Genomic DNA, 27,014 nt, shown 5'->3' on the forward strand with positions numbered 1-27,014 from the left:
ACCAAGAAGTAACTGTCTTTATTAGAGGCCAGTGTGCAAATCTAAAATTATGCTTACTTATCTTACACTCACCTTTCCCAGCCCAGTGGGCTCCTTTCTAACTGAAAGACGGTGTGGGATTTGACTGCGGAGAAGGTGGGATTTTGCTTTATGCCAGTTTTCCCCCTGCGTGTCAGTCAGATCTCAGAGCTACACAGGACGGTTGTGCTCACAGCCACGTGTGGGCTGTCTCAAGAGCTTTTTTATTTTGATTTGGGTATTTTGTAATCTTTCTTTAATCACACTGCTGAAGTTAACCTCTGTGTTTTTATGTTCAGTTTAGTGGGATAGCACGCATAGCGGTGTGCCCTAAGCGGTGCATTGGGGTGAGTGAATGTCTTGTGATTTTTGAAGTGCAACGTGATCCTAAAACTCTTCATGTCCACAGATGGTGGCAGCAGAAGCAAAGGAGAACATTTCCCTTATGAGCAAGAAATCAAGTTCTTTGCTAAAGTACAGTATACAATCCATCTTGTTTTTGCTTCAATGTGTTTGTTCCCAGAATGTGCTCTCTAGACCATTGCCCTTTGCAGGATGTGCTTGTCTCCAGGTGTGAGTTCCACTCTGAGTAAACGCTCTGTGGCACGGAGATAACTGCATGCATCATGTGGGTAACTCATTTCTCAAATGTTTCTCATAGTGACTTCACAGTGACTTCATACTCTGTGAAGTCTGATTCAAAGTTCTCTTTTTTGGCTTTATCATATGACATAGAAGAGAAATCTGTTTCATGACATTTGAATATTGTTATGGTTTAAAAATTTGAAATGAGTGTATCTTTTTTAAAGAAGAAAAGCACCAGTTAATTTATAAATGGCTACTTTATGAGAACCTCTACTATAGACTCTTCATTGTGGAAACTCAGTCCTACTCAGAAGAGGAAAACTGAGGCTCAGAGAGGATAAATTGTTCAATATTTGGAGTATATCCCATGATTAGTGTTTATCCCATTGAATAAGAATTTATCAGGAATTTGCCGTGCGTTCAGCCAGTAGGGAAGGAGGTGGAGAGCTGCGGAGTCCGCATGGTGGGTCCACTCACTCCCTCGGTGTTTGCTGTGTGCCTGGTCTGCGTCATGCATCGGGCTGCGTCCTGGTATTCACCACCACAAGGACAGAAGGCCTTTGGGAAGCTCTCCTGTTTACAACATGTTTTAGTTAACCTGAAGACCTAACGATTTCTGTCAGTTTCCTTTCAAAGTACTTGCATTTGGTGGTTTTAGATCATCTGCAAAATGACATATTATTTCCATCCATTATGATTTGGCTGCTGTGTTTGCAGAATTCAGAATCCCTTTATTGTAAGGGAGACTTCTCTTTCCTTCCCACTCTGTGCAGCACCCAGAACCTGTGTCGGTCACCTGAAGCTTGTCCGGGGCTGCACATTGCTGGCTATCTGTTCTACTAGGATGTAATCTCCTTTGATAGCCAGTGATCAGAAGTGCTGTACTCATGACCTGCAGTCACACGTTTAAAATACTCTCCTACTGCATCCCCTAGTGACTTTGTTTGCAGATGCCTACTGTGGCTTGATTTCTACTGTCTATAGATTCATTCATTCACGTATTTATTGAGTACCTAATATGTCAGTCACTAAGTTCAAGTAATGTCACAACTTTCTAGGAAGAGACTTAAAACTTTGTGTATTCCTATTGTTAAAAAACATACTATGCCAACATTGTAGGGAAAAAAATGTATTTAGACAGACTTGGGTCTAAATACTGGAAATGCCAGTTGTTACTACTCTTTTCATTTATTTATTCAACAGATATTTATCTAGTGCTTGCTCCAGGCCCAACAAAGTCCTAAGCCCTGGTCAGTCGGTGGTAAACCGAACACAGGACGCAGTGGTGGTGGAGGCTAGGAGAGGGCTGTAATGGGAAACAAACCCGGAAGTGTTTCTTTCTCTATTTCTGTATTCTCTGAGTGCCTTCAAATGCTTAGGGAGAGAGACTAACTCAAAATCACTCGTATGAAGTAGAAAATTGCAAATGGTATTAAGGAGAGCAGAGGATACGGGGAGTTTATCCAGTTGACAGGCCGCAAAGGCTGACCTGATGAAGGGCCACTGCCCTGTGGCCTGCGGGAGGAGCGTGGGAAGAGCACCTCAGACCGAGGGAACGGCACAGGCGAAGCCTGTGGTGTGGGTGGACAGGGTGAGAGGAGAAGCTTGCCGAAGGCCAGCAGGCTGAGGGGACAGAACTGGGAGGTGGGCTTTGAGGAGGCCAGACAGGAGGACTTCTTGCAGGTAGGTAAGGGGCAGTGGGACTTCGTGCTCAGTCAGAGTGTGAGTTTGCAGTCGCTGCTTTTTACATCTCAGTTTCATGCCTAGAAAGCAGGGACAGTGGCGCCTCCCGTACAGAGTGGTTGCTGAGACACGTGCAATGACTCCGTGTCAGTCACTCACGTGTAGTGGAGACTCAGTACATGGTCATCATTGCTTATTTTGAAACCTACTGGGGACCAAACTGCATTACATGACAATTTAAGGGCATTTCATTTTGAGAAAGTATTGAGACTAATTCTAAACCATTGAAAATTAGGTGTGTTTTCCATACTCACACACACACACACGTACTGCAGAGTGGAACTTGAGAGGCAGGCAGACTGGAGTGGAGCTGATGGCATGGCTGTGGCTGTTGGGGACTTGTTGCATGTGGCCAGAACTCTGCTGTTCCAAAGACTCGGCACTCACCCATCCCCCGGAAGATTCCACTGTGTAGATCTGTTTTCTTTTCCTTTCTTTCAGGTCGTTCTTCCTTTAATTGATCAGTATTTCAAAAACCATCGTTTATACTTCTTATCTGCAGCAAGCAGACCTCTCTGTTCTGGAGGACATGCTTCAAACAAAGAGAAAGAAATGGTGACTAGGTAAACGGCTCTAAAAAATAAAGACTGGTTTGACTGAAGTGTCTTTGCATTTGAGAAGGAGCATCTCAGGATCCTGGAGTAGGTGCAGCCTACTCCCGGCCCCTGGCCCCGTGGAGTCAAACACTAGGGGAGGACGGTTTGGGCAAGTAAATACATGTTCTAGGTGTTGTGTTTTCTTAAATTTGACTGCTAAATGTAATGCTGGACAGAAGGAATAAGACACCCAATCCAGGATCCGTAAGTGGAGGCTGGAGATGCATCACTGTATTAGTATGTTTGATAAATGATGCTTTTAGAATTGGCCTCTTTAAAATTTATTCAAATCTGGTATTTTTGCCAGCATGTATTTTTCTGGAGGGCAAAATCTCATTTACAGAAATTATAATTGTAATCTTTAAAAAAAAGACTAATCTTGGAATGAAATGCGGTAAACTTACGTGCCTTCTGGAGGCTCCCGTCACGCCACTCAAGCCAGCAACCTACCGACGCCTTCTCATTTCTGTTTAAACCCAAGTGTGTTTTAGAGATTTAGCTGTGATTGTGCTGGGGTTATCAAGCCTAAGTCCTCAGAATTCTGCCAGAACGTCGTGTACGTGAGGATCAATGACTGAGAAAGTCCGCTTCTGGGGTTGCACTGGGCAGGAGTTCACACCGAGCTTTTAGACTGGATCTGAAAGGAGTTTCTGTAACAGTGATGCCCTGTCATAAAGCAGAATGCAGGCTCTCCTATGACCTTACCTTTTTCTTCTTTTTTTTAGTTATCTGTTGCTATTTAACAATACTACCACAAGTTCAGTGTCTTTAAAGGACCTACATTTATTATCTCACAGTGTGTGTAGGTCTGGACCCTGGGCACAGTTTGACCAGGTCCTCTTTAAGGCTGCAGTCAAGGTCTTGACCAGGCCTGAGCTGTCATCAGCAGTCTCTCGCCTGGAGAACAAAACTTTTTTTTTCTTAAGGCCTTTTTTAGCGCGTTTTAGGTTCATAGCATGGACTTGACTTTAATGATATGCGGAGGGGCGGTGCAGGATCAACCTGCTGGACAGGGGAGAGGAGACCGACAGTCTGTGACCACAGGGAAAGTAAGACCCCACGTTCACTGGGGACAGGATGTGCAGCTTATCTCTGCTGAGATTTACTCTTTTACCAGCCAGTAAGTAGCCAGTCATGTGATGTAGGACTGCAGCTGCGTTAAAAATGTTTCCAAGCTTCTTCAAATAAGCATCATCCTGTGAAGCTGATAAAATTGATTATAGTTAAAAATACCAGAGAATCCATCGCAGTGACGTACTTTGTTTCCACAAACTCCGTTCCCAGAAGGAAAGGGAAGGAGGAGCTACTTTCCAAGGTGCAGACCCCCTCCCCCTCCCCACTTCGGCTAGGCCTTCTTTCCTTCTCCCCAGGGGAGAGAGCACACGTCCCTTCTTGTCCCACACGCGCACTCACCCACGTGGCTGCCCAGTGGCCCCTGTGGGCTGGCCTGGGAGCGCACACGGTAGCCTGACAGTGCCACGGCACCAAGCTGCCGTCAGACCTTTGGGAGCCTGCAGCATCTCCGAGTCTTCCCTGGCTCCGGTTAGCCTTCTGTAACAGAAACTTTGCTCCTAGTGAGTGTTGTCAATTGAATGACAATTACATAAATCAAGAGAAAGTACAGGATGTAGGAAAAAATGCAAATAAAACTCTGCCAATTCTGCTCCTCCCCCTCCTCCCGTTGTGCTTTGTTGTCACCGTTCAGCGTTCAGGCTCACCCTCAGAACTAGTAACTAACCGCAGATGTAGCTAATTTCCCTTACCAGCTGTATCCCTCCCAGAGCGAGTCAGCCGGCACCACTCTGTGCTAGCCTCCGCCTGTGGTCTGGGGCCTTCTCCACCCTCCGATAGCATTGCCCCCATTTTTAATGATTTCATCTTCAGTGTTTTTTTTACCTCTTGGAAAGGGGTTGGTAAATTTTACTTCTCCCACGAGCACTTTCAAAAAAGGAAGATATGCCATTAAAATTTCAGCACACGGGAATTAGACGCCTAATAACAGAAGTAACTCATTTCTTTACAGTAATTTAATGCCAAACATAGGGAGAATTTAACCTCAGAAAAATTCAGGACTTATAAAATGAGTAAGGTGATGATAAATAAATTACAGTACATGTTGTTCAGTCATTAAAATAATGATGGCTACAAATACATAATATCTTAGGAAAATGATCATGTAAGAAATAAAATACATGTTCAAATGGCATCAATCTGGATTTTTTAAAAACCCTAAATTAGTATGTATAGAAAAATACTGGTAAGGAATAAACTTAATAGTCATTTCCTTTGGGTAGTGCATTACAGATTTTGTATTACTATTTTACGTGTTTCGCAAATTTTTTAAATAACAAAAATCTTGCTTTTATAATCCAAAAAATGTGTTTCAGAACAACCAATATTTGTTTGGTATGTTGATATGGAATCACTGAAATTTATAAATCCCTGATTTCTTAGCACTTTTAGTTAAATATAACTTCAGTGAGTAAAATAGGTAAAAAATAGGGTAAAATAGGTAATTTTAAAAAGCCCACCCAAACTGGCCCTGCTGCCTTGAGCAGACGAGCGTACCTCCGTACCCATGCTGAGCGCTGTGGTGAGCAGTTACCGGTGGTATTTTACGTGTGTGTAGCAGCCGTCGTGGGTCTGAGCTAACTTCTCCACCAGCAGAACCAGGCTGCTCCTGTTAGTTGTTTAGATTCTCTCGGGCACCAGGAATTATGTTTCGAGCATTCACTGTGCTTAAAGTCAGTGCGCTCGTGTCTACAAAGAAGAGTGCGGGGGGTCTCCGCACTCAGGAGTGTACCCGGCAGGGCGCAGTCTATGAGAATACTGTTCCAACAGCAAAGAACCGGCAAGTGCTGTGTGATTCGCAGTAAAGCAAGGCCACCTCGGGTGGGTATGGACGGGCCAGGGAGTCACAGGAGTCGGGACATGCAGAGTGGAGCTTAAGGACTGTGTAGGTCAGAGATTAAGAAAGGCGGATCTTGTCTGATGTCAGTAACAGCGTAAAGCGTAGAAGCCGGTGATTCAGGGGAAACCCGGGTTCTGTGGGCTCACCGTGGAACACTGATTGATAGTGACTGCCAGAATACAGTGTCTTAATATCTTTTTCCATCTTACTTTTTAAAAGTTTGTTTCAACTTAATTCATTAGCTCTAAGACACCATGGAAGCTCTTTAGACAGAAGAGGGGGCCGGGCTGGCAGCAGGAATGGGTGATGGGGGTCGGAGGGCGCGGAGGCCACATGCGGTGCGGCTGCTGTCACCCACGCACTGCCTCGGGGGCGCTGCCCAGGGGTTTGTTCAGCTCAAGTCCTGAGAGCCTGCCGTGTGCAAGGCGCTGTCCCAGGTCTGCGGGTAAACACACACGCGGCAGCACGGTTCCTGACTTTGGTGGACTTGGACGGACAGCTGAGGGGACACATCTGTGTAGACTGACCATATGCCGCACTGCGATGAGTGTGGGGGGAGCGGACAAGTGCTGGGAGCGCAGTGCAGGTGCCCGCGCGGAGGGGCTGGGCGCGAGAAGCGCGGGGGAGTCAGCTCAACTGGGCGGTGAGCCCTGTCCAGACAGGAAGGAGGCAGCCAAGCCCGTGCTGACGCTTCAGTGCTGAGTGGCTGAAACAGTGCTGGTGTCACTGGCAAAGCCAGGAAACTTCGAAAGGACTCGCTTTGAGAAGAAGAGGTTACATTTGGCTCGAGAGGTATTTATGGGAGTGTAAGAACTGACAGGTCGTTCAGCTGGAGAGCTCCAGCAGGCAGTGGGAAGCAGGTGTTTGGTGTTGGTGGAGAGATCAGGGCAAGAAATGGCACATTTGGGGATGACCTGTGCCCGTCTAAGGCTCAGAGCTCTGAAAGCAGATGGAGCCAACGGAGAAGCCGAGGGAAGCAAAAAGCTTTCTGGGAACCAAAACTCGGAGAATCTTACTACTTTTGGAGGGCTTTCAGAAGTGGATCTTTGAAGAATTTAGAGAACGTTAATTGGAGAGGAAGGGGAAAGATTACTGTGAAACAGAATCCAGGGCTTCAGCTTCACAGATTTAAGTAGTTAGTGATGCCAAGTGTGGTAGAGAGCTCTCCAGGACGGAGGCTGGCAAAGCAGTGATTAGCTGTGGGGTCCAGAGGGTCTTGAGGACTTGGGAGAGCGTTTCAGCAGAGCAGTGAGGTGGAAGGCAAGCCCACAAGGCAAGGAGGCGCTGAGGAAACTGAAGATGTGTTATGAATTCTTCATGTTAGTCATGAAGGGAGAGAGGAAGGGATGATGGGGTTCTGGAAGATACTTTTAGAGAAACTGTGCACCAAGGCTGATAATAACCAAACCTTCTAGTCTGTACAGAAACTGCAGCTGAAAGGAGATGGCGCAGGAGGGAGACACAGTTTCTTCTGAGAGGACCTAGCTTTCTGTGTGTCTGCATTTCTCTCTGGTGGCACGTCTGCTGCTAATTAGGAACAGCTAGGTGTTGTAAGAAGTCATTTCCTCTGACAGATTCTCAGACATAAATGTGATCCAACAAAATGGGACACAGAGCAGTTCCGTTTTCTATCATCACAGAACATCCTAGGTCTAGATTAACTGGGTTAAAACATAATCCCAGTATTACAAATTCAGCATCATCTCAGAATGTTGCACCCTGGATGGTGAAGGGTGCCAATTAGTCAGAAGTAAAAGATGCTGCTTCAAACAGACAGGAGCCCAGGACTCCAGAGGGCACAGCTCCAAGATGGGCTGACTCCCTGTGGATGGAGACAGGGCCTTGCTGAGTTAACGTGCGTGCAGCTCGGTGGATGAGGGCCCCTGGAGAACCTGGCTTGTTTCATTGTCTTTGAGTGTTTAAATGATAGCAGAAAGATAAATATGCAGCTCGGAGGCTAATGTCTAATCTGATGTCTAACATCTACTCGAATAGATTATTGTTTTTTTTTAAAAAAAAAATAGCAGTGATAAGAGATTTCCCAAGACCTGGAATTCACTTAAGCACTTGCTGATGAATGTTTTCTTGGAGAAGCCATGCAATGCCCTATATGACTGATTTTCATCCATAGATTATCTCCCACTGTTACTGAAGTGAGAGGTAATGGCCAGAGCTCACTGTAAGAGCGGTCAGCATCACAGATGTCACTGTCTCCTTGCTCCTGTGCTACTGCGAGCAGTTGCCGTCAGTTTTTTCCCACAGGCCCAGCCCGTGTCCCCGGTCCTGAGTGTACACCTGCCCACTGCTGGGACTCGGTGAGCTTTGCAGGGGAGGGTGGGGCCATCGGGACGTGGCTGTCGTCACGGTGGGAAAACCGAGCTGAGCGTGGGCGCTGCTACACAAGTGGGTTGTCAGGGTTATTTAGCACTTGGGGGAGCTCTGACTGGAGTCCTGTGCACTCCAAGTGTTAGGAAGAGTGTGGGTAGCTGTGGGCCTGGTGTCAGTGGTGACGTGGGAGGTTGCCTGTCATGGGCCTGGCTGGGAGGGGCTTTTCTCAGCTTGGGTTGGGAGCGCTGAAGGAGCACCAGGAGTTAGAAAAGGCTTCTCAGAAGAAACATGTCCTAAGCTGGACCGGCAGGGGCAGTGTAGAAGGGACTGGAGCAGGAAGTGAGGGGCATGTGTTCCTGAAAATAGGGCCCGACAAGGAACCTGCCAGACAGGCCTGGGGACGGACAGGACAGGACAGCAGCAGGTGGCGCCCAGGCTCTGGGTCCTGCCATGAGCAGCAGTGCCCGCCTGGTGCCCTCCTGCTGATGCGGGACGCTGGGCACCGTACTGGGCACCATACTGGAAGTAGCCCGCTGGTGACCGCCAGGAAGGGCGCCAAGACCCAGGAACTCGCTGGTCGTCAGCTCCTGCATTAGCGCGAGAAGCCCTTTCATACCCCACCTGTAAGGGTTTCTCTGAGTCATCACTATCAGTTGTTTAAATTCTGTCTCTAGTTCGTGGTGTTCAGATTCACTGCATGCTCTGGTATATGTGAAACAGTGTGGTCAAGGTCAGTTCAAATGATAAGACATATGAAACCTTAAAAGTAACACTTTATGCCCAAAGCACTACACTTCTGTTGTAAAGTGCTGCCCATAACAACAACAAAAAGGGAATTCTAGAACTTCAGTGGTGCTTTGGGGCAGATAAAACTGAATTTTTTCTTATGGTTTTCTAGTAGTTATATTCTTGTGGGGTTCATATAGGTTGCTTTTATATTAATTAGCTTTGCTTTTGATTTTTTTTGGTTTCTTTACTTATAATATGTGCTTTTTTAACCATGTTTGTTAAAGATATGCACTCAGAGACTTTCTTTAATACCTTTACTCCACCTTCTGCTCAGAGAATTGATTCTTTCTGCGTGACATCATGTTGCTTTTTCCGGCTCATGTATCAGCTGTTTATTTTTCTTTTTTCTTTCTTCTTTTTTTTTTTTTTTGTTTTATTTTGTTTTAATTTAATTTCTCCCTGTCTTTTCTACCTTCCCTTCCCCTTTTCCCTTTTCTCTTTTGTTTTTCTTTTGTCTTCAGCCTATTCTGCAAACTTGGAGTTCTTGTCAGGCATAGGATTTCACTGTTTGGTAAGGAGCCCCTTGAACAAATACTAGCATGGCCATCACTTGGTTTTCTTTGCCATTTTTGCACCGTGTTGTGTGCTGCGATGTTGCATGGATGCACGTTTGCACGGCTGCATGCATGGTCGTTATGGGCCAGGATAAGGTCCTCAGGGTTGTCTGCAAGTAGCATTATCTGTGGTGAAATTGAAGACTGTAACTTTATACACTAATCCAAAGCACACTTGAAAATCAAAAGGTTATGTCATTAAAGAGCAAATGAATGAACGTGGCATCTTCCGCCATATTTTATTTCCGAGGGGAGGAGCAGAACGGGGCCCTGGAGTTTGGAGTGGCTGTTTCTGAGAGACTGAATGATGAGCTGTCACACATCAACAGGTTCTAACTGCACTCACTTCTTTTTAGTGCTCCTGACTGCAGACCTGATGTCGCCTATGCACCAGACACTGGAGCCTCAGGGTAGACAGGGAGGCCTGGGTTGGGCAAAAGCGGCTTTTCCAGCACCGTTCACCCCGAAGCCAGCTTTTGTTCATTTCTGAGAATTTGTGTAGCTCAAGTCCATGTTCCCAAACACCTGCTTTCAAACGGCCATCCGGGGCGGTCACGCACTCTCCACAGACCCTCCTTGCTCTGGGGCATTAAGACTTTAGAGCAATTGGCAGAATTTCTGTTTTACACATTCCTGCATCAGCGTTAATAAACTGCCAAGGCACATTTTAGCGCAGTGCTCTGTAGGTTCTGAGACAGTGTTGGGGTGACTTCAGTAAGAAAACATTCAGTGTATTGATAGAGATGCTGTAAATTCTAATCCACTCACAGGAAAAACTAAGGATTAAGTTGCTTCTGTGAAAGCCACAAGGGACAAACTGAGGAACAGGTTGATGTGCACAGTGTGCGTATGTGCACGTACGTGTACGTGTGCAAGTAGCTTTTAAGTTCTTTACAACATTACATTTTTTTGAGAAATGATAGTTTCTGGGTATGATTATTTAATGCTGTATTTGGTTTCTAATATATGATTACATATTAAGGTATGTTTCCCATAAATTGCCTGAATTTTTGCATTACTGTTTCAGTTTTCCTAACTTCATGTGGAAATTATCTTCAGGATGATTTCCAGTTGACTGGTTCTTGTTCGACTTCTCTTCAAAATAGGAAAATTTCTATGAAAACTGTTTGGACAGAACTTTCATGTACTTTTTAACCTTCTCATAAGGACAGTGGGTTCAAAAATTCGTTGTTTGTCTTCAGAGAGTGCTGTCTGCTTGTATCTGGCTCTGTTGGAGACCCCAGAATAATACTCTGTTGTGTGTCTCTAGCTTACATACTGTAACTTCATCAGTTCCCTATGTTATGTATCTAACTATAATTTCATTTTTTTAATTTTGAAATATTCTGTATATTGAGCAAAGTACACAGATCTTAAGGACAGCTGGATGACATGGCTTGATGAATTTTTACATGCATGTGCCCATTTTCTCAGGTCAAGACAGAACATTTTCAGCATCCCAGGAGCCTGCCTTGTGCCATTTGCAGTGTATGACCCTCTGCAGAGGAACTGTGTGCACACTGACCTACTGCTACTAACGTAGACTTCCATCACCCTGTATTCATCCTGCCTGGGGTTTAATCTCCTTTTTTCCCCTCCGACGATATTAAGGGTTCAGTAATTGAAGATAAATGCATAGTATAACTTGTCATACCGGTCAGAGGAGAACTGGGTTTTAACATTCTTTCCATCTCTCTGTGACTCTGATATTTCACTTAGGCACTGCATATTAAATCCCTTTGCCTTTAAATACTATTATTTTTGTTTTTAACAGGAATTTATTGGAGAGCTACTATGTGTCTTTGTCTCAAAAGCGTATTTTAATGCATTCTTTCTATTCTGGTGTCTTATTATTGTTTCAAATTTGCTTTGGCATTTGCCTGTAAAACTTTAAGAATTCTTTATTAATCGAACATACTGTAATACAGATTCATCAGAGCATTAGCATATTTAAGTCTTAAACATGTAAACTTCACATGTTACGGTTATAACTGGGCTTTAGACGTTCACATGATGCCCTGGATCAGAAAAAGCCCACTTGTAAGTCCTAGATCTGTAACTAAACCAGCTGAATGACTTGGACAAGGACTTAACTTCTCTGAACCTTTTAAAAAATTTTAAAATAGGTTAAAGTAACTACTAACTTTAGAGATCTGTTGCATGTGTCGAGTCTCATGGGAGGTGATGAATGCTGAAGTGCTATGTAAGCTGTAACCGCACAGCTTTCAAATCTGAGGTATTCCTGGTCTTGTTTGCAAGCTGTTATTTAGATAAGTCAGATGACATACCGACTGCACTAGGGGGCTTGGCTGTTTAAAGCACGACCACAGTGAAGCCTTCATGATGTAGCATTCCCAGACGGAAGCAGGAGTGGTACCGTCCAAGCACGTCCCTTCTGAGGGTCCAGTGCTGCCGCTGGGTGTTCCTAGCGGGGCCTGACAGCATGCATACCGCGGTCTTTTGTAGACAGGCATATTAATCTCTCATTTTCTCTTTCGTCCTACTTTTACGTTATATTTTTTTTCTATATTCTGGCAGACAGTTAACTGATGATTACATGTTTTTCCTGTACTTAGTTCAAAAAATTGCTCATGACCTAACCTAAGAATAAATTAAGACAGAAGTGAAGGTTGAGGTTAACAAAGAAATACTTGGGCTTCGTGTTGGTGAGCGAAAGTAACAGATACGGGAAGAGACCCACTGACCTTCCGCATGTCAGGAGGGTGGGGTCGCAGACAGGAGGAGCAGTGAAGTCAACGGGGGGGGGGGGGGGGGGGGCGGGCAGAATTCTTGTCCTGGGGGCAGTAATTGTGGTGAGCTGACGACCAGCAATGGAATGTTTATTCCAAGGTGGCTGTCAGATTGCAGTTGAATGTCCAAACCTCATCTCGAGTTCCAAGATTTTTTCCAATCTGTAAAGCAAGGATTCCCAAAACGTGGACTTCTATATTTGTATTTATCTTTTATCTACTTTATTTTCTATACATTGAAGCACACTAAGAACTAAAGAGATTAATTATGTTTTTATGCGTCATGAATTCCTTTTAAGGTGTTTGTTTAAATCGCTTCATTTTATATTGGAAAAAGGTGGGTTTTTTTAAATGAGGAAGGAGCCACATTCCTTAGAGAACAGTAGTTCTGGTGTCTCTATTAAAACATTTTATGGGAAAAAATAGTAAGGAAGATAGCGTCTGTGTTATATGTAAACGTCCCACTGAATTCTGAAATGTTTGCTGGTGATCGCAAGTCGGTGCATGCCTGTATTTTGGCAGGTCAGTTAGGACTGGATGACCCAGGCAGGTTGACGAAGGAGAAGGACATACCTTTTTCAGGGACACATTGTGAGCGACAAAATACTGCTTTTAATTCCACCACTTCCCCTGCCTTTGCTAGATGGAAATTCTAATTTTAAGGCAATCAGAGAATACTTAAGTCCTACTATTACAGCTTACTTAAGACTTTGTCACTTTTAGAGGAAGGAGAATCTGGTAACCAGAGCTCCAGCAGGAATAGCACAGGTGCATGTGTGTCAAGACCTCTTCAGGGCTGTATTTTCACATGTGTGAATGAATCTCCTGCCGTAATGACATTCAGGTTAGGCCCTCAGTCAATAAACATCTGTGTTTGCTGTGTGTGAGGCATCCTCTTAGGCTGTGAGGATGAAAAAACGAAGCTTTCTCTCCCTCTTCACCGCCACCACCGCAGGCTGATGCCCGGGTGTCTCCCACCTGCCCTCCTCCGAGAACGAACGCACTAACCCTTCTCCCCTCTCGGCTGTGCTCCAGGGCCATCCCCCCACCCCATCACCGCGTGGCTCCTGTGTGTCCAGTGACCTCCCCCTTCTGTAGAGCAAACGTGAGGACCCTTCACCTGGCCCGCTGGTGTCCCATCGCCTCCCACTACGTACCACGCATCCTCATTTCCCAGCATGCTCCCGTTTCCTCATTACACCTCAGCTTAAATGGCCTCTCTGCTTCTTGAGTGTGTCCTGTTCCTTCTTGTCTTTGCACGTGCTGCAATGGCTGCATGGAACGGGATCCCAGACCCGCCCCCCACCCCCGTCCTGCACGCCCAGCATGGAGCTCACTACTCATCCTTCAGATTTCAGCCTGGATTGCTGCTGTCTTGGGAAGTCCATCCCTGACCTCCCTGGGGACACTCTTTCCTACTACTGTGATACGTCCTCATAGCTCTGCGTACCTGTCCTTCACCTCTCTGGTCAGGTCACCTGGTAACGTCTCTCTCTGGCACACAACTCTCAGCTCTTGGGCAGATTATTTTGTTATCCTCAGCACCTAGCAAGAAGTCTGGCGCACACACAGTGCTGTTCTGTAAATATCTGATGACTGAATGAATCAACCAACCAGGTCCTACCTTTAAGAAAAGATAGATAAGTCAGCAGATGTTTCCTACAGTGAGATAAGCTGTCAATTTGGGATTTTCTTACATTCAAGAAAAATGTAGTATCCACTTGTCTTACAATTTTGAGAATCACTTTTTTAAAATTCCTTAAGCAGTCCATGAAGACACTTAGGGCACTTCCATTGAAAAGGAAGTGACACATAATTAATGACTCTTCAAACAGAAAGATCCGTAAACTCTACCAACAGTGATGCTTTCAGTTTAAGGAAACTATTGGAGGAGGCTGGCACAAACTAGCCATCATTTAAAGGCCTTTTCTACCTTCCTGTTTTCTGGTGAGTTGTTAATGTTAATTAGCAAGATGGTTAATTGTCCAGAGACTCCCCAGACTTACTGGAGAATGTCCACATTTGGTGACAGACTTGTAGGAACGTGGGGAATACAGCAAGCTTTTGGCAGCACAAGGAATGTAGTGTCCGTGTTCCTTTTGGTGACCTCAGTGTCCCCGGAGCTCAGCAGGTCCACACCGTTCGTGCGGACCGCTCCAGTGTTCGCTGCAGAACGTTGGACGAGACAAGTGTTAGCATGTGTTTAAATGAAGCAGTAGGTCTTGCTAAAATGCTTATTTTTCTCCAAGGTGAGTATGATTTGTTGTTGTTATTTAGAGAGTTGTGCTATTGTATGAGAGTTGGTAACGATGGTTTTAAAAACCCAGTGCTTGCTGTGTGTTGTTAGATTCAGGTGTGAGCTGTACCTGATTTTCATCCTGTACCTTTTATGTTTGCACACACACACTGATGCAAACACACAGGTCTTAAATAGGCACTCCTTAAGCATTTAGAGGAAGTAGCTTGAATCTTGAAAAAACCAAGTTGAAAGTATCAAACTTTTGGTTTTTATGCTACTCAGAGCAGTTAAGAAGTTACATATAGTAAAGAACATGGAAATACAGTCATCACTGTAAAATTTTACCATCTCTCTGCCCTCTGACAGGCCTTCCTGCTCTCGCTGACAGGGGACTGGTGTTTCGGTTGTGTGCTGTGGCTGGCCTCGAGAAGGGCTGTGTTCATAGTCCTATGCTGGTTTTCCCTCACTGCGTGCTGTGTCTCTTCAAGACTAGCCATCAGTTCAGGCTTTTACACGTGCCAAGAACACTGGTGCTTTTGCTTGGCCTACACATGAGAATGCTGAGGATTCAGTTAATACTTTCTCTGCACCCCTTAGGGTCCTTTCGCACCATTTTTACAGTGAGGTGCCTCCATTTGGAGCTGTCCTGTACCTGACCTGGGGTGTGCCGAGGTGTGCAGATGAATGAGCTCATGGGTGTGTGCCGTGAGCCTTCACAGAAGTCTCACACGCACCGGACACGTTTTCATCTGACCCACAGAACGTGTCTGGCCACCGATGCCCCTTCCTCTTGGTCTCACTCACCTCCCGCCGTCAGCCACGCACACTTCCCTGAGCGCCTGCTTGTACCAGGCACTCTCCGGGGTGCCGGGCTGCACCTCACGAGCTCCTACAAATGGAAGTTTAAACCACCCGCCTCCTTTGGGAAGAGGCCTGCGTAGGCCCAGTACAAAGTACAAGCGCCGGTCATCCATATGAAGGGACAGTGGCACTGTGAGTTTTTGGAGGAGTGTGGAGCCAGTCTCTCTGATTAGGTGCTGAACTCAGGTTTCATGAGACTCGTTTGCACTCCTGTGTCCCCTGTTCCTCCTGGGCCTTTCCTCTTTCATTGTCTGTGCTGCATCCTCCTCAACTGTTCTACCTCCACACAGTGGAGACTCTGGGACCTTTCTGCCTCTGTGTTTATGCTCATGCTAGCTAATTTCATTCAGGTCCGTGATTTTTAAATTATCCGTATGCTTACAAAGCCCACATTTGTAGCTCTAACTCAGATCTCTTCTCTGCACTCTAGATTTTTCTCAGTTGTCTATGCCACGTCCCTGCCTGAATTAATAGGCCCACCACACTTAGCCTGTTGAAAGCACAAGACCCAGCCTCCCCTCCTTCCACGTTCTGGACCCCCCCTGGGCTCTCTCCACATCATTAAATCTACCAACATTCCCCTACCTGCTCACCCACGGCTCCTCACCCAAGCGGTCACAGAGTTATCCTAGTCTCCTCTCCCTCCCACCAACTTGCAACCCATAAGCAAAAACTTAACATATATTCTTAATTTCTTCACTGCTAACATCCTAACCCAAATTCACCACAATCCATCCATTCGTTCTAGACTCCTGCACTAGCTTCCACTCTCGCCCTTCCAGAATTGGGCACATTGGAATTACTCCTTTTAAAATATAAGTAAGTGCACATCCTGTTCAAAACCTAAGAATGTCCTCCTGCTGCACTCAAAAAAAAAAAAAAAAGAAAGAAAGAAAGAAAAAAAATCCAAAGCACTTGCTCTGGCTGCAAGGCTCTAGAAGCTGGTTCCCATCCTCTCCACCTCACACCCTCCTCCTTTCCCCCGAACCTACCCACGTCAGCCATCTAGCCGTCCTTGCCTGGAACGGCAGGTGCATTTTCTGCCCCAGAGCCTTTGCGCGTGCTGTTTCCACCGCCTGGGCCCTTCTCCCAGATGTACACGCGGTTTGCGCGTACGCTTCCTCGGGTCTCTGCCCAGATGTCACCTTCTTGGGGGGGGGGGCCTCGTGACCACTCACCCTACTGTTCTGTCCAGTTGCTCTCATCCCTCTCCCTTGCTGTGTATATTTTTACTTTGACCTGATGTTATGTGACATATTGATTTCTGTTTTGCTTAATAGCTCATTGTCTGTATCCCCTATTAAAATGCAAGTACCCTGAGAACTCTGGGAGCTTAAGAGTGCCTGGTGTTTAACACGTGTGTATTGAGTGAATGAGCATATGAGTAATACTCCTAAAGGCTACAGGAGAAGCCCTTGCACTCCCACCAGCCAGTAGACAGGGACATAAATTTCACCTGGCTTCCTCTTCATTGTTACCAGAGGTTCTGAAATTTAAAGCAGCAAGATTAAGGGACATGTGCTGAGAGAACTCAGAGTCTCGACAAGGAATGCCTTCATGTTCTTCTTTCCTGCATCGCATCACTGAACTGGTGTGCCCACGTTCTACGGCAGTCATTCGTTTCCCTGTGTACTTAATTCATTCACTTTAGGGTACTTTTGTGTGTAAAGAACACAACATGCTCAAGTGTTTTAAAAACTGACGTGCAAATCCTGGTTGTTAAGCTAAGGACTCAGGCAGTGGCTGTGTCTGAAACGCACAGGACGTATGGGATGAGACAGTCAGGGTGTCAGACCATTGTGAGTGGTCCAGTCACTCTGTTTCCTCAGAGTCATGTTTTGTTTTATTTTCTGTATCCTTATCGCAAAGTAAAATATGTGTGTTCGTTATATAATCCCATTTCTGTACTTCATGATAAACTGTGCCAATCGAAATGACTGAACTTCGTTTTATTTTTAAGAAGAGTCACCCCCGTTTCAAATACCTCAAAAAGGTAACATTTAGCTTCTTCAGCCTCTGATGCTTTTTACACAACAGTTTGGTGCTTCTTTTCCACCAAAGAGCAACGACATTCAGGCAGATTAGCTCATTTCAGTGCAGTTGAATTCAGGCAGATTAATTCATCCCAGTGCAGTTGATGCAATAAGGAAGCAGACCTGCTTGGGGTAATCAGTGGAATCACATTTACTAGATTTACAGCCCACCTCGTTTCGTGAAGGCTGTCACTGACCTGACAAGTTGTCGTGCAGTATGACTTAAAACTCAGACGAGCTGGTAGAGGGAGAGCTGGTAGCGGGGAGGGGGACACACCTGAAGAGCCCAGCCGGAACCCCCAAGCCTGGTGCAGCGCTGCGAGTGCTTGTTGGGCGTGTCAGCTGTTCGATGAGACGTGCTTTACTGCTTTCCTACTTACATTCGCATAACCACTTTTAAGCAGAGAAACTGCATGATTTCAAACCTGATTATCAAAAAACTTTTAAATTGAGTTATCATTATTGAGTTGTGTTATTGGCTAATTTTTGGAACACAAATATTAATAGAAAAAAACGTTGAGAAATTCTCAAGACAATTTATACAGCGTTTCGTTTCCTCTTTAGGAAATGATGCAACATCAATTGTCAACTGTCTTCATATTTTGGGTCAGACTTTGGATGCAAGGTAAATGACTGTATTTTTATTTAAATCAGTGAGTGTAATAATGATGTATAGGAATATTAAGAGTGCTTTGATTTTATTCTTTGGAATTAAAGATGTTGGTGTAGACAAAAAGTTTTTTGTAAATTAGTAGTACAATAACATTTTATTATTTTTATGGTCATTTGTAGATTGTTATTTAAATTTCAAGTAAGTTCTGTAATTGAGGGTTGAATTGGGACAATACTGTGTGGAATAAAAACGAGGAGCTCCACCTCTAGAGGTCCGCGTCCAGGCGTGGTCGTGCTCCGCGTCGGGAACAACGTTTAGCTTTACAGGAGACACGAGGGTTGTGTTCTGAGTTTCCAGATGAGAAAAGAGCAGTGTGAGGTCCCACAGTAGATGTGGAGGTAGACCAGTTTCCAGGTCTGGGCGCTTCCTGCTCTGCCGCCAGCATGGCCGGAAAGCCACACGCGAACCCCATTTGGTTAGCAAAGTTGTTTCAGCCTTTAAGCCACACATGTAACTCAGTTACTATAAGTAAAGGTTCCTGAAAGTCTTCTACAGAGAATATTCCATGGTGCTCTCGATGATTGATTTTTGTGTTTAAAATTTCATTTGAGGTGTTTTATATGATAAATGAAGAAAGGGGATGCTATTACACTCCTCCATTTTCTGCCAGAAGTAGCGGCTTTAGCGCATCACCTCTGCACAGGCTCAGTCTCCAGAGGCTTGTATAGAAAAGACTTGATTGCTGCCCTTACATTGAAAAACATCTGTCATTTGGTGACTTGGTTTAGCCGACACTAAATGTTTCTTTCCCACCCGTTACCTCAGAAAGCATTCTGGTTTTGTTGGATTTGGGATTAGCTAAACTGGCTCAGGAGCTGTGTTTCGTTAGTTGTAAAATAGTCTCAGAATTTAAGACCACGGGTGGAACACATAAAGCATCAGGTCTGCCTTTTGCTCCGAGGTCCTAATTACATGGACTGGGAAGGCGTTTAGGAAAGGGTACGCGTTTGCAGTTATGTTGCTGTAAGCTCAAGTACACAGGAAAAATTTATTAGAAAGTGGGTTTTAAAAATCTGGTTGACTGAATACGGTCGTGGACGAATAAACGTCGTGTAGAAGCCGGGTTCGTTTGTATGTTGCTTGCCCCCCGCCAAGGCCCGCGTCCTCCCTTCGGTATTTGCGTCCTAGGACCGTGATGAAGACTGGCCTGGAGACTGTCAAGAGCGCGCTGCGGGCTTTCCTGGACAGCGCCGCCGAGGATCTGGAGAAGACAATGGAGAACCTCAAGCAGGGCCAGTTCACCCACACCCGAAACCAGCCCAAAGGCGTTACTCAGATTATCAATTATACCACGGTGGCGCTGCTGCCAATGCTGTCGTCCTTATTTGAGCATATTGGCCAGCATCAGTTCGGAGAAGATCTGATATGTATGTAAACCTTTTACTCAGAGTTTCATTATCTAAATAGTAGAGTCGGAAATTGTAACAGCGCATCTAGGTTGCTCAGGCACTGCTTTTACCTTCATGTGCTTTTTATTTGTTTTTGCAGAACTTCATAGGGTGACATTTGAGTTACAGGCATTTGAGTTACTGAGTCACGTGGGCTCAGAAGGGACCAGGAGGTAGTGGTTATGGACAGCCACCTCCACATTGTTGAAATACGAGTTCCAGATTTTACTATTTCTGTGGTGGCTCTTTCCATGGACATTTTCTAATGCAGTGTCACCATACGACCTGCAGCGTTAAGTGATTTCAGGTCATTTCTGAGTCGATGCAGATTGTTTCCACAAGCAACCCCACTGATAAGTATGAAGAGACACTCGAGACAAAATCTGTGTCTCAGTAACTGATCTCCTGGGATGGCTCGGACATCCTGTGTTTGCAGGGTTCTGTCTGTTTTCATGGGGGTCTCAATCAGCTGTTTGGGGCTGGGATTCTGTAGCTATTAAGAATGTTGGCAGGATGCCCAGGGTAGCTGGGAAAACCGGCAGGACCTGGTCTCCTGCGCTACTGCTGGTATGAACGCAGGAGAGGACACGAGCCCGTGCCGGGCAGTCATGTGCGTCTGGCCCGCACACGCTCAGTGTTGTAGGTCTCCCGGGCCAAGTGCCACTCTGTGTGAGCACCACTGCGTTACTCAGTGAGGGGCCCGACCCCGAGCGGCAGAACACTGACATTGGTGCTGACGCTCCTTGGTTCAGCCGTGGGAGCATTGCTCGCAGCCCCACGTGGACGTAGGGACAAATGTGGGGGACGAGGGAGGTTCCCCCACTCACATCATGCTGTGTCCTCCAGGGAGGGGTGGCCCAGCTGAATTAGAAATCCAAAGTTCTTAGGTTCCTTTGCCTGTTGAACATATTTTATTGGACCAAAGATCATCTATAAGGTTTATTTGATTTTCCAGCTTTAAAAAACTTCACTTACGCCTGGAATTTCAGGTCGTTTCAGAAATCATTGACATACCCCATTCTCCAGCATTACCGTTGTTGTTCATTAGAGACTTAAAGTAAAAGGCAGTCTTTATGTACCTTTGGAGCAGGAGTCAAAACTGTTTTTGGTCTTAGTTTTATTCTTGAAGAAATCCTTTATTCTTGTACCTGAAGAAAAATGATAAATCATTCCTGATAATATTCTGTCTGATACTCAGAGCACAGTTCTTTAGAATGCTTTCAGCTCCTGAAAGAAAAGAGTTTTGTTTGAGAAAAAGTTTTAAAATTTTATTTTATGCATGTTTGTTCTTGTATTGCTTTTTTCAAATATTAAAATGTTATTGTGCCTTTAATCTGGAATTTTGTCTTTAGCCTAAACTTTCTCAGGACAATGTACTGATAACAAGCTTATTTTTTTTTTTAAGTGAGATTCTCTTTTTCCTTAGTGGAAGATGTGCAGGTGTCATGCTATAGAATTCTGACTAGCTTGTATGCTTTGGGAACTAGCAAGAGTATTTATGTGGAAAGGTAAGATTTTAAAAGTTTGACTTCATATTAATAGTTATTTCAAGTGTTATGATTATTTATTTCAAGAGTCTTCACTTTATAACTTTTTACTTAGTCATAAACTAAAACAACCAGATTGACACATTGAGTTCCTTGGGAGTAATTAGTCTTTAAGTTAAATTTAAACTGATATGATAAAAACAAGTGCATTATGAAAAAAGGTGTAAATCAATAATGGTAAAGACCATAATTAACATAAAGTTTAGCCTTAGAGTGTTAATGAATTTTATGAAGGAATCTGCTAGTGCAGTTTCTGGTTATATATCAGAAATACGAAATAAACATGAATATAGGCAGCTGTTAAGACCCATTTAATTTCTGTCCTGTCCTCAAGGTCCAGAGGGAAGGATTAGCAGGATGAGGCGGTGTGGACAGGTCAGGTCGGGCAAAGTGCCCCCCCTTGACCTGGGCAACGGAGATCACTGGCAGCTTCAGTCAAAGATTTCTGTGGAAGGGAGAAGGGAAAGAGGGCTTTCAAACGCTAGGACAAATAACAAGACACGCTGGTGGGAGGCTGGTCAGTGAACTAAGCGAGTCGGAGGTTGTTCTGAGAGAAGAACATTCCGTAGGTGTAAATTCTCCCCCAGGTTAATCTCAATTATAATACAATTTCAAGTAGAAATTTGCTTTTTATTGAACTTGAAAAAATAATTCAAAAGTTCCTTTAAAAGAATAAATGCATGAGACTAGCCAATAAAATTTTGAGAGAAATAAGAGTAATAAAAGGGTAATCATGTGGTCTACCAAATATTAAAACTTCTAAAGAAGCAATAATTAAGAGTGACAGTTGCAAAAGGATAGGAAAGCAGATTAATGGGAAAAGGTAATTGGGTTCACTCTGAATATTTTTGAAGTTTTACCTGTGTTTTAGGTTAAACTCTGTTTTCTTATGATTTTCATGACTATAAAATATTTTATCTGAAGGACGTATTATGATTTATTGAAATGTGCCTTTATTTTTCACATATAGGCTCTTTTCTCTTTTTCACTTACATGAAGGATGCTAGATGTATGTTCATAGTTTTCTGTGTATTTTTATTTTGTTTCCTTTATGAGAATTTGGAAACCTAGGTTAAAGAGTATGCATATATTAAAGGATTTTGATACGAAATTGATTCAGTTTGCACTTCAGAGTTTTACAAGAGAATTCTCATTTCCTCACGTTTCTCATTTCTGATTATTATTCTTTTTTACTATTTATAAATTTAATAGTGAAAAATGAGATCCCACTTTTATTTTCAAATGCATTTCCCTAATTACCGGTTACTAGCGATTTTTGTGTCTTACTTTGCCATTTGTATTTATTTTATAAACTGCTTTTTCCTATCTTTTGCCCACTTTTCTATTAGTGCTGTTGTACTGATTAGTAATAACCATTATATTTGTCAACTATTAACCTTGCTTATCTCTCCTGTTTTTATGACTTTTAGCATTTTTGTTCCTTTATAGTGTTTATATATAAAACATTATGTGCAGATTGTGGTTTATGACATGAGAATTTTGGGTTTTTATGTAATCAGATCTACCAGTTATTTCATATATGTTTCTTCCCCTTAGTTTCATAATTTTTTAAAAAGTTTATACTGCACCCTTAATTAATAACTAGAAATTCAAATATTTGTTCTCCCAGGTTTTCCATGCTTTCAGTTGTTTAGATTTACTTTTTAATCCTTTTGTTCATTCAGTAAATATTTATTAAGCGTCATATAACAGTGAACAGATAGATCCCTGCTCTCACAGAGCTTGTGTCAAGTGGGAGAAACAAAACAAGCAGGCAAACTGATGAACACAATAGAGGCGAGTCCCTGTGAGAGTAAGAACCCAATGCAGAGAGTGACGAGGGGCGGCCAGGAGCGTGTCCTTTAGACTCAGCTTTCTCTGCTCAGCAGAAAAAGGCTCGAAGATAAGCCAGGCGTAGACTAGACATGCGTCTGAATTTCACGTTTCTCTCTGGGATTATGTAGAATTCAAATTCACTTTTTAAATCACCCACCATGTCTGATGTCACAATTTATTAAATATTTCTTTTATTCACTGATTTCAAATAAACTCTTCACCATATGCTACATATATTTGCTAGGTTATATGTCTAGAATTTCTGTTCTGTTCTATTACTTGATTTTTAAGTAATTGGAACAGTACCATGGAGCCTGAATTGTTGGTGTTTTATAACATTTCTGAGTATCTGGTAGTCAGATTCTTTCCCACCTCAGCAGTTGCCGTTTATTGTTGTTACTGCCTTGCTGGGGTATTTTTCTTGATAAGATTCGGATCATTCTGTTAGTTTCTAAGTGTATGTGTGTGTGTGTGTGTGTGTGTGTATATACATACATATATATATGTATGTATGTATATAATTAACTTTGCAATTATAAAGTGAGAGAGAATATAAAAATAAAAATTTGAAGATGAGTAAAAAGATTTGGAAAATATGACACTATACTAAAAAAAGTTATTTTAATACAAGTCATCTAAAAGAAAAATTAGTATTTCCAGAATACGAGCACAAATGATCCAAGTTAATCTGAGAATTCATAATTGAATTTGTATTTTAAAGTAAATTGTTAAATAATTCACATGAATTATTAATGAAGTAAAAGGACTAGTCCATTTGAATGTCAGGAAATAGATTAGCTTCTTTGGGATCATACATGAAACATTTTATGCTACTAAGTTCTTGAGTTATTTCTCATTATTTTAAAACATTTATTGAACCTATACTGTGTACCAAAAACTTTGCAATTCTGTCTCCATATTTTTAGTTAAGGAAAGAAAAACTTGAAAAGAGTAAGCAACTTTCCTATAATGAGTAACACCAGTGTTAGGATGAAGATCAGGACTTGGGTCTGTCTGAATCTAAGCCTGGTCTTTGTAATTTACTAGATTATTTTTAGTAATGAGATTTTATTAGATGTTTGAATAGAACTTTATTTTACTCATTGGCGTTCTGTGAAGGGCCATTTTCTCCTAGCTGGACAGGTATTTACTAGCTTTTAATTAAAGTATTAGATAGTCAGACATTGTTTAAGTGTGTTTTTCTAGTGAGAAATTTAAAACTACCTAGAGAGTTATGTAATCTTTTCTTAATTAGAGCCATTTTATTGACTTTCAAATAAAATGTGTACAGTCATTTAAGGAGTTCTTAAACTGCTGAAATCACTCTCCTATTATTCTATATGTAATAAACACTTAATGTGCTCATAAAGCCTTGGATTAAGTAGATAACTAAGGGAGAGAGAGGATTTATATCAGGAGCAGGGGAGTAAATTGAGTAAATTGATCACAGTCTGATTCCCTAAGCACCTTCCTTCCCTTGAAAATGATAAATCAATTTTGAGTGTTATCAATAGTTTATAGCATTTGTCATATCTTAGTATTTCATAGCTGCCCTGAAGTTACTTATACAAGGTAACATTTCAGAAATGCTAATGTTTGCTTGTTAGTGTTAGTACTTTATTTTTAAATTTTTTATCAAAATCCATTTGTTCACATGGCAAGAATTCTTCCTTAGATCATCATATTAAAAAAGAAAGAAGACGGCACGTGAAATATCCAAGCTTGTGGGGGAGTTTACAGGTTTTTATTTGTTATTTTAGTATGTAATGTTTTTAGTTTCTTTTTAGCTGACAGATAATTTAGCTTTTTTTGGTGGTAGAGAACTTGCCATTGAAAGTGTATGATGTTTTGCAGTATAGAAATTGGGTTTAAAGGTTAGTTTTATCAGGAGCACTGTTATTGCCCTTTTAGGTGGAACTAGTCAATTTTCACGTAACTGCTTCAGTTATTCACTTAGAAGACTTAAAAAATACAAGCGTTTTCCACTTACAGGCAACGTTCTGCATTAGGAGAATGCCTGGCTGCCTTTGCTGGTGCGTTTCCTGTAGCCTTTTTGGAAACTCATCTGGACAAACACAACGTTTACTCAATCTACAATACGAAGTCTTCACGAGAGAGAGCAGGTAACGCAGAAGCACGTGCGGCATTTCGTATCTGAAGCTAAAATGTCATGACATTTGTTATTTGTTGTATTTTTTAATGGGCCATTTTTATTCATGATCTCCAATGCTGTTTGTTCTTAAGAGTTATTGTTTGGCATTTTTTGGAATGCAGAATGCTATTCCCATGGTGTTTCTGAAAGAAAATTAATTTCTTCTAAGTTAATGAGCCACAAATTAACACTCTCGATAGTAAGACAAAGTTATCAGCAGATACGGAAAAAATCAGTCATTCTGATTCCTGACTCAGTTGCCGTGTACAGGTGGTCAGCGAGCAGACAGCATTCTTGCTCATTGTATTTCTGGGTTTGTACCTGTCATTTTTCTTGGTTCACCTGCTGTGTCTACCTTACTGGGACAGCTTTATTCCAAGCATTTTTTCCTAGCGGTTTGGTCCCCTAAGTCTGATAAGTCTCTTGTATTTTAGTTGTTTTCCAAAAGCCCTAAAGAGCTCCCCAAACGTAGACAAGAAGTATTTGCTGTTCACAAACGCATTCCTCTCCGTTAATGAGATCGTTTCTTTGTGTAATTCATGTTTTTATGGGACCTACTGGTTACACTGATTTTATAGTGAGTTCTCTCAAGTAAAAACCTTTTAAAAACTCAAAAAAAAAGGTCACTATTGAATTAGCCTATTTTATGATTCTAATTTCATATAGCAGAGGAAGCTAAAGAAGAACATGCTGAGTATGACCTAGCGGTATTTTTCTATGTAAATTCCACAACGTATTTGTAAACGGGGAGACGCAACTGAGTTTGGATTATTAGTTATCTGTGTAAGCGCGTCTTACTGAGTTGTCTTACTAAGGATTTTTGATACGTTGTATTTTTGCCATGAGTCAAGAATGAAGCAGATTGTTCTTTCATTACAGTGAGGATATGCACAGAGCAGATCATTTACCTGCTTATGTTTCCATAGCAAATTTGCATAACAAAGCAAAGGGATTGAATTTAATGATTCTCTTTCACTCATTGTTTAGGCAAGTCATTCAACATATAACCACTTGTGACGTACACCCGTGGTGGATGGAAGGGACATGATACCGAGATGAATGAGATTTAAGTCTTTTCCTTGGGGAGTTTCTAGGTGATAAACACATGTGACAGAATTCAGGGTGATAAATAACATGTGACAAAATTCTGACAGAGGACACTGAGGACACAGAAAACGCAGTCAGAGCTGAGAGCACCTGGGAAGATTCAGAGTTGGCACAAGATGAGCCTTGAAGTTAGAAACACTGAGACTTGGGTCTTTTAGGAGAAACTTCAGGTACTTTGAGATGGAGATAGCTTTTAGGGGAAGAAAGAGAAAAGAGGAGGCAAGGATGGAAAAGCAAGATGAGACAAGGAAGGCCTTCTGTGTCGGGTCAAGAGTGGAGCCTGTACCAGTGCAGAAAGGGTCCTTTTATTGGCTTTGAAAAGGGGAGTACCAAAGTAGATTTGCATTTTAGAAATCCATCGTAGCCATGATGAATGAGCGAGCATCACCAATCAGAAGATGATTGTAGGTGATTCAGAAGAGCTCTAATGGGGGCTAGGCCCCTCAAGTGGAGTGAGGAGATTGTGACAGATCTGAGAGGTAGAAGCATCTCCTGCAGGAGATGAAGGGACATCAGAGCCTAGAATTTCTCCCGGGTGTCTAGCCCAGGTGACTCACTGAATAATGTCCTCACCGAGGTCGTGGTGCCTGCTCAAAAGATAGATTGCAGAGGAAAGGCCAAGTTCAAATTCAGACCCATTGTATTGTAGTTGTTTTTGAGACATTCCTTATGAGACACAAAAAAACTGTAGGAAATAATGGCTTCAAGTTATTAGCTGATAGCAGAAGCCCATGGGAATGGCCAAAATGGCCTAGGCAAACACCGAAGCTGAAAAAAAGAGGTGAGGTAAGGGTGAGTCCCCTAGAAAACCCACATTTACAAGTTCAGCCAGAAGAAGAGAGTTGGTCAAGGAGAGAGGCTAAATTCAGAAGAGAGTCAGGAAAGACCATGCGTTGAGGTGAAG

General features: G+C 43.0%; 1 protein-coding gene across 1 annotated transcript in view; it reads left to right on the plus strand.

The window, feature by feature from the left end:
* Positions 1 to 27,014, plus strand: part of RYR2 (ryanodine receptor 2) — a 543,213-nt gene that overhangs the window by 420,302 nt on the left and 95,897 nt on the right. The window contains exons 61-67 of the mRNA XM_032491926.1: positions 428 to 492; positions 2,788 to 2,909; positions 9,432 to 9,481; positions 17,972 to 18,032; positions 19,209 to 19,447; positions 20,895 to 20,976; positions 24,844 to 24,974. Coding sequence (XP_032347817.1) covers positions 428 to 492; positions 2,788 to 2,909; positions 9,432 to 9,481; positions 17,972 to 18,032; positions 19,209 to 19,447; positions 20,895 to 20,976; positions 24,844 to 24,974 — 750 coding nt within the window. The remainder of the gene's footprint in view (positions 1 to 427; positions 493 to 2,787; positions 2,910 to 9,431; positions 9,482 to 17,971; positions 18,033 to 19,208; positions 19,448 to 20,894; positions 20,977 to 24,843; positions 24,975 to 27,014) is intronic.

Source organism: Camelus ferus, chromosome 11, assembly GCF_009834535.1.
Source record: "Camelus ferus isolate YT-003-E chromosome 11, BCGSAC_Cfer_1.0, whole genome shotgun sequence".
NCBI lineage: Eukaryota > Metazoa > Chordata > Mammalia > Artiodactyla > Camelidae > Camelus > Camelus ferus.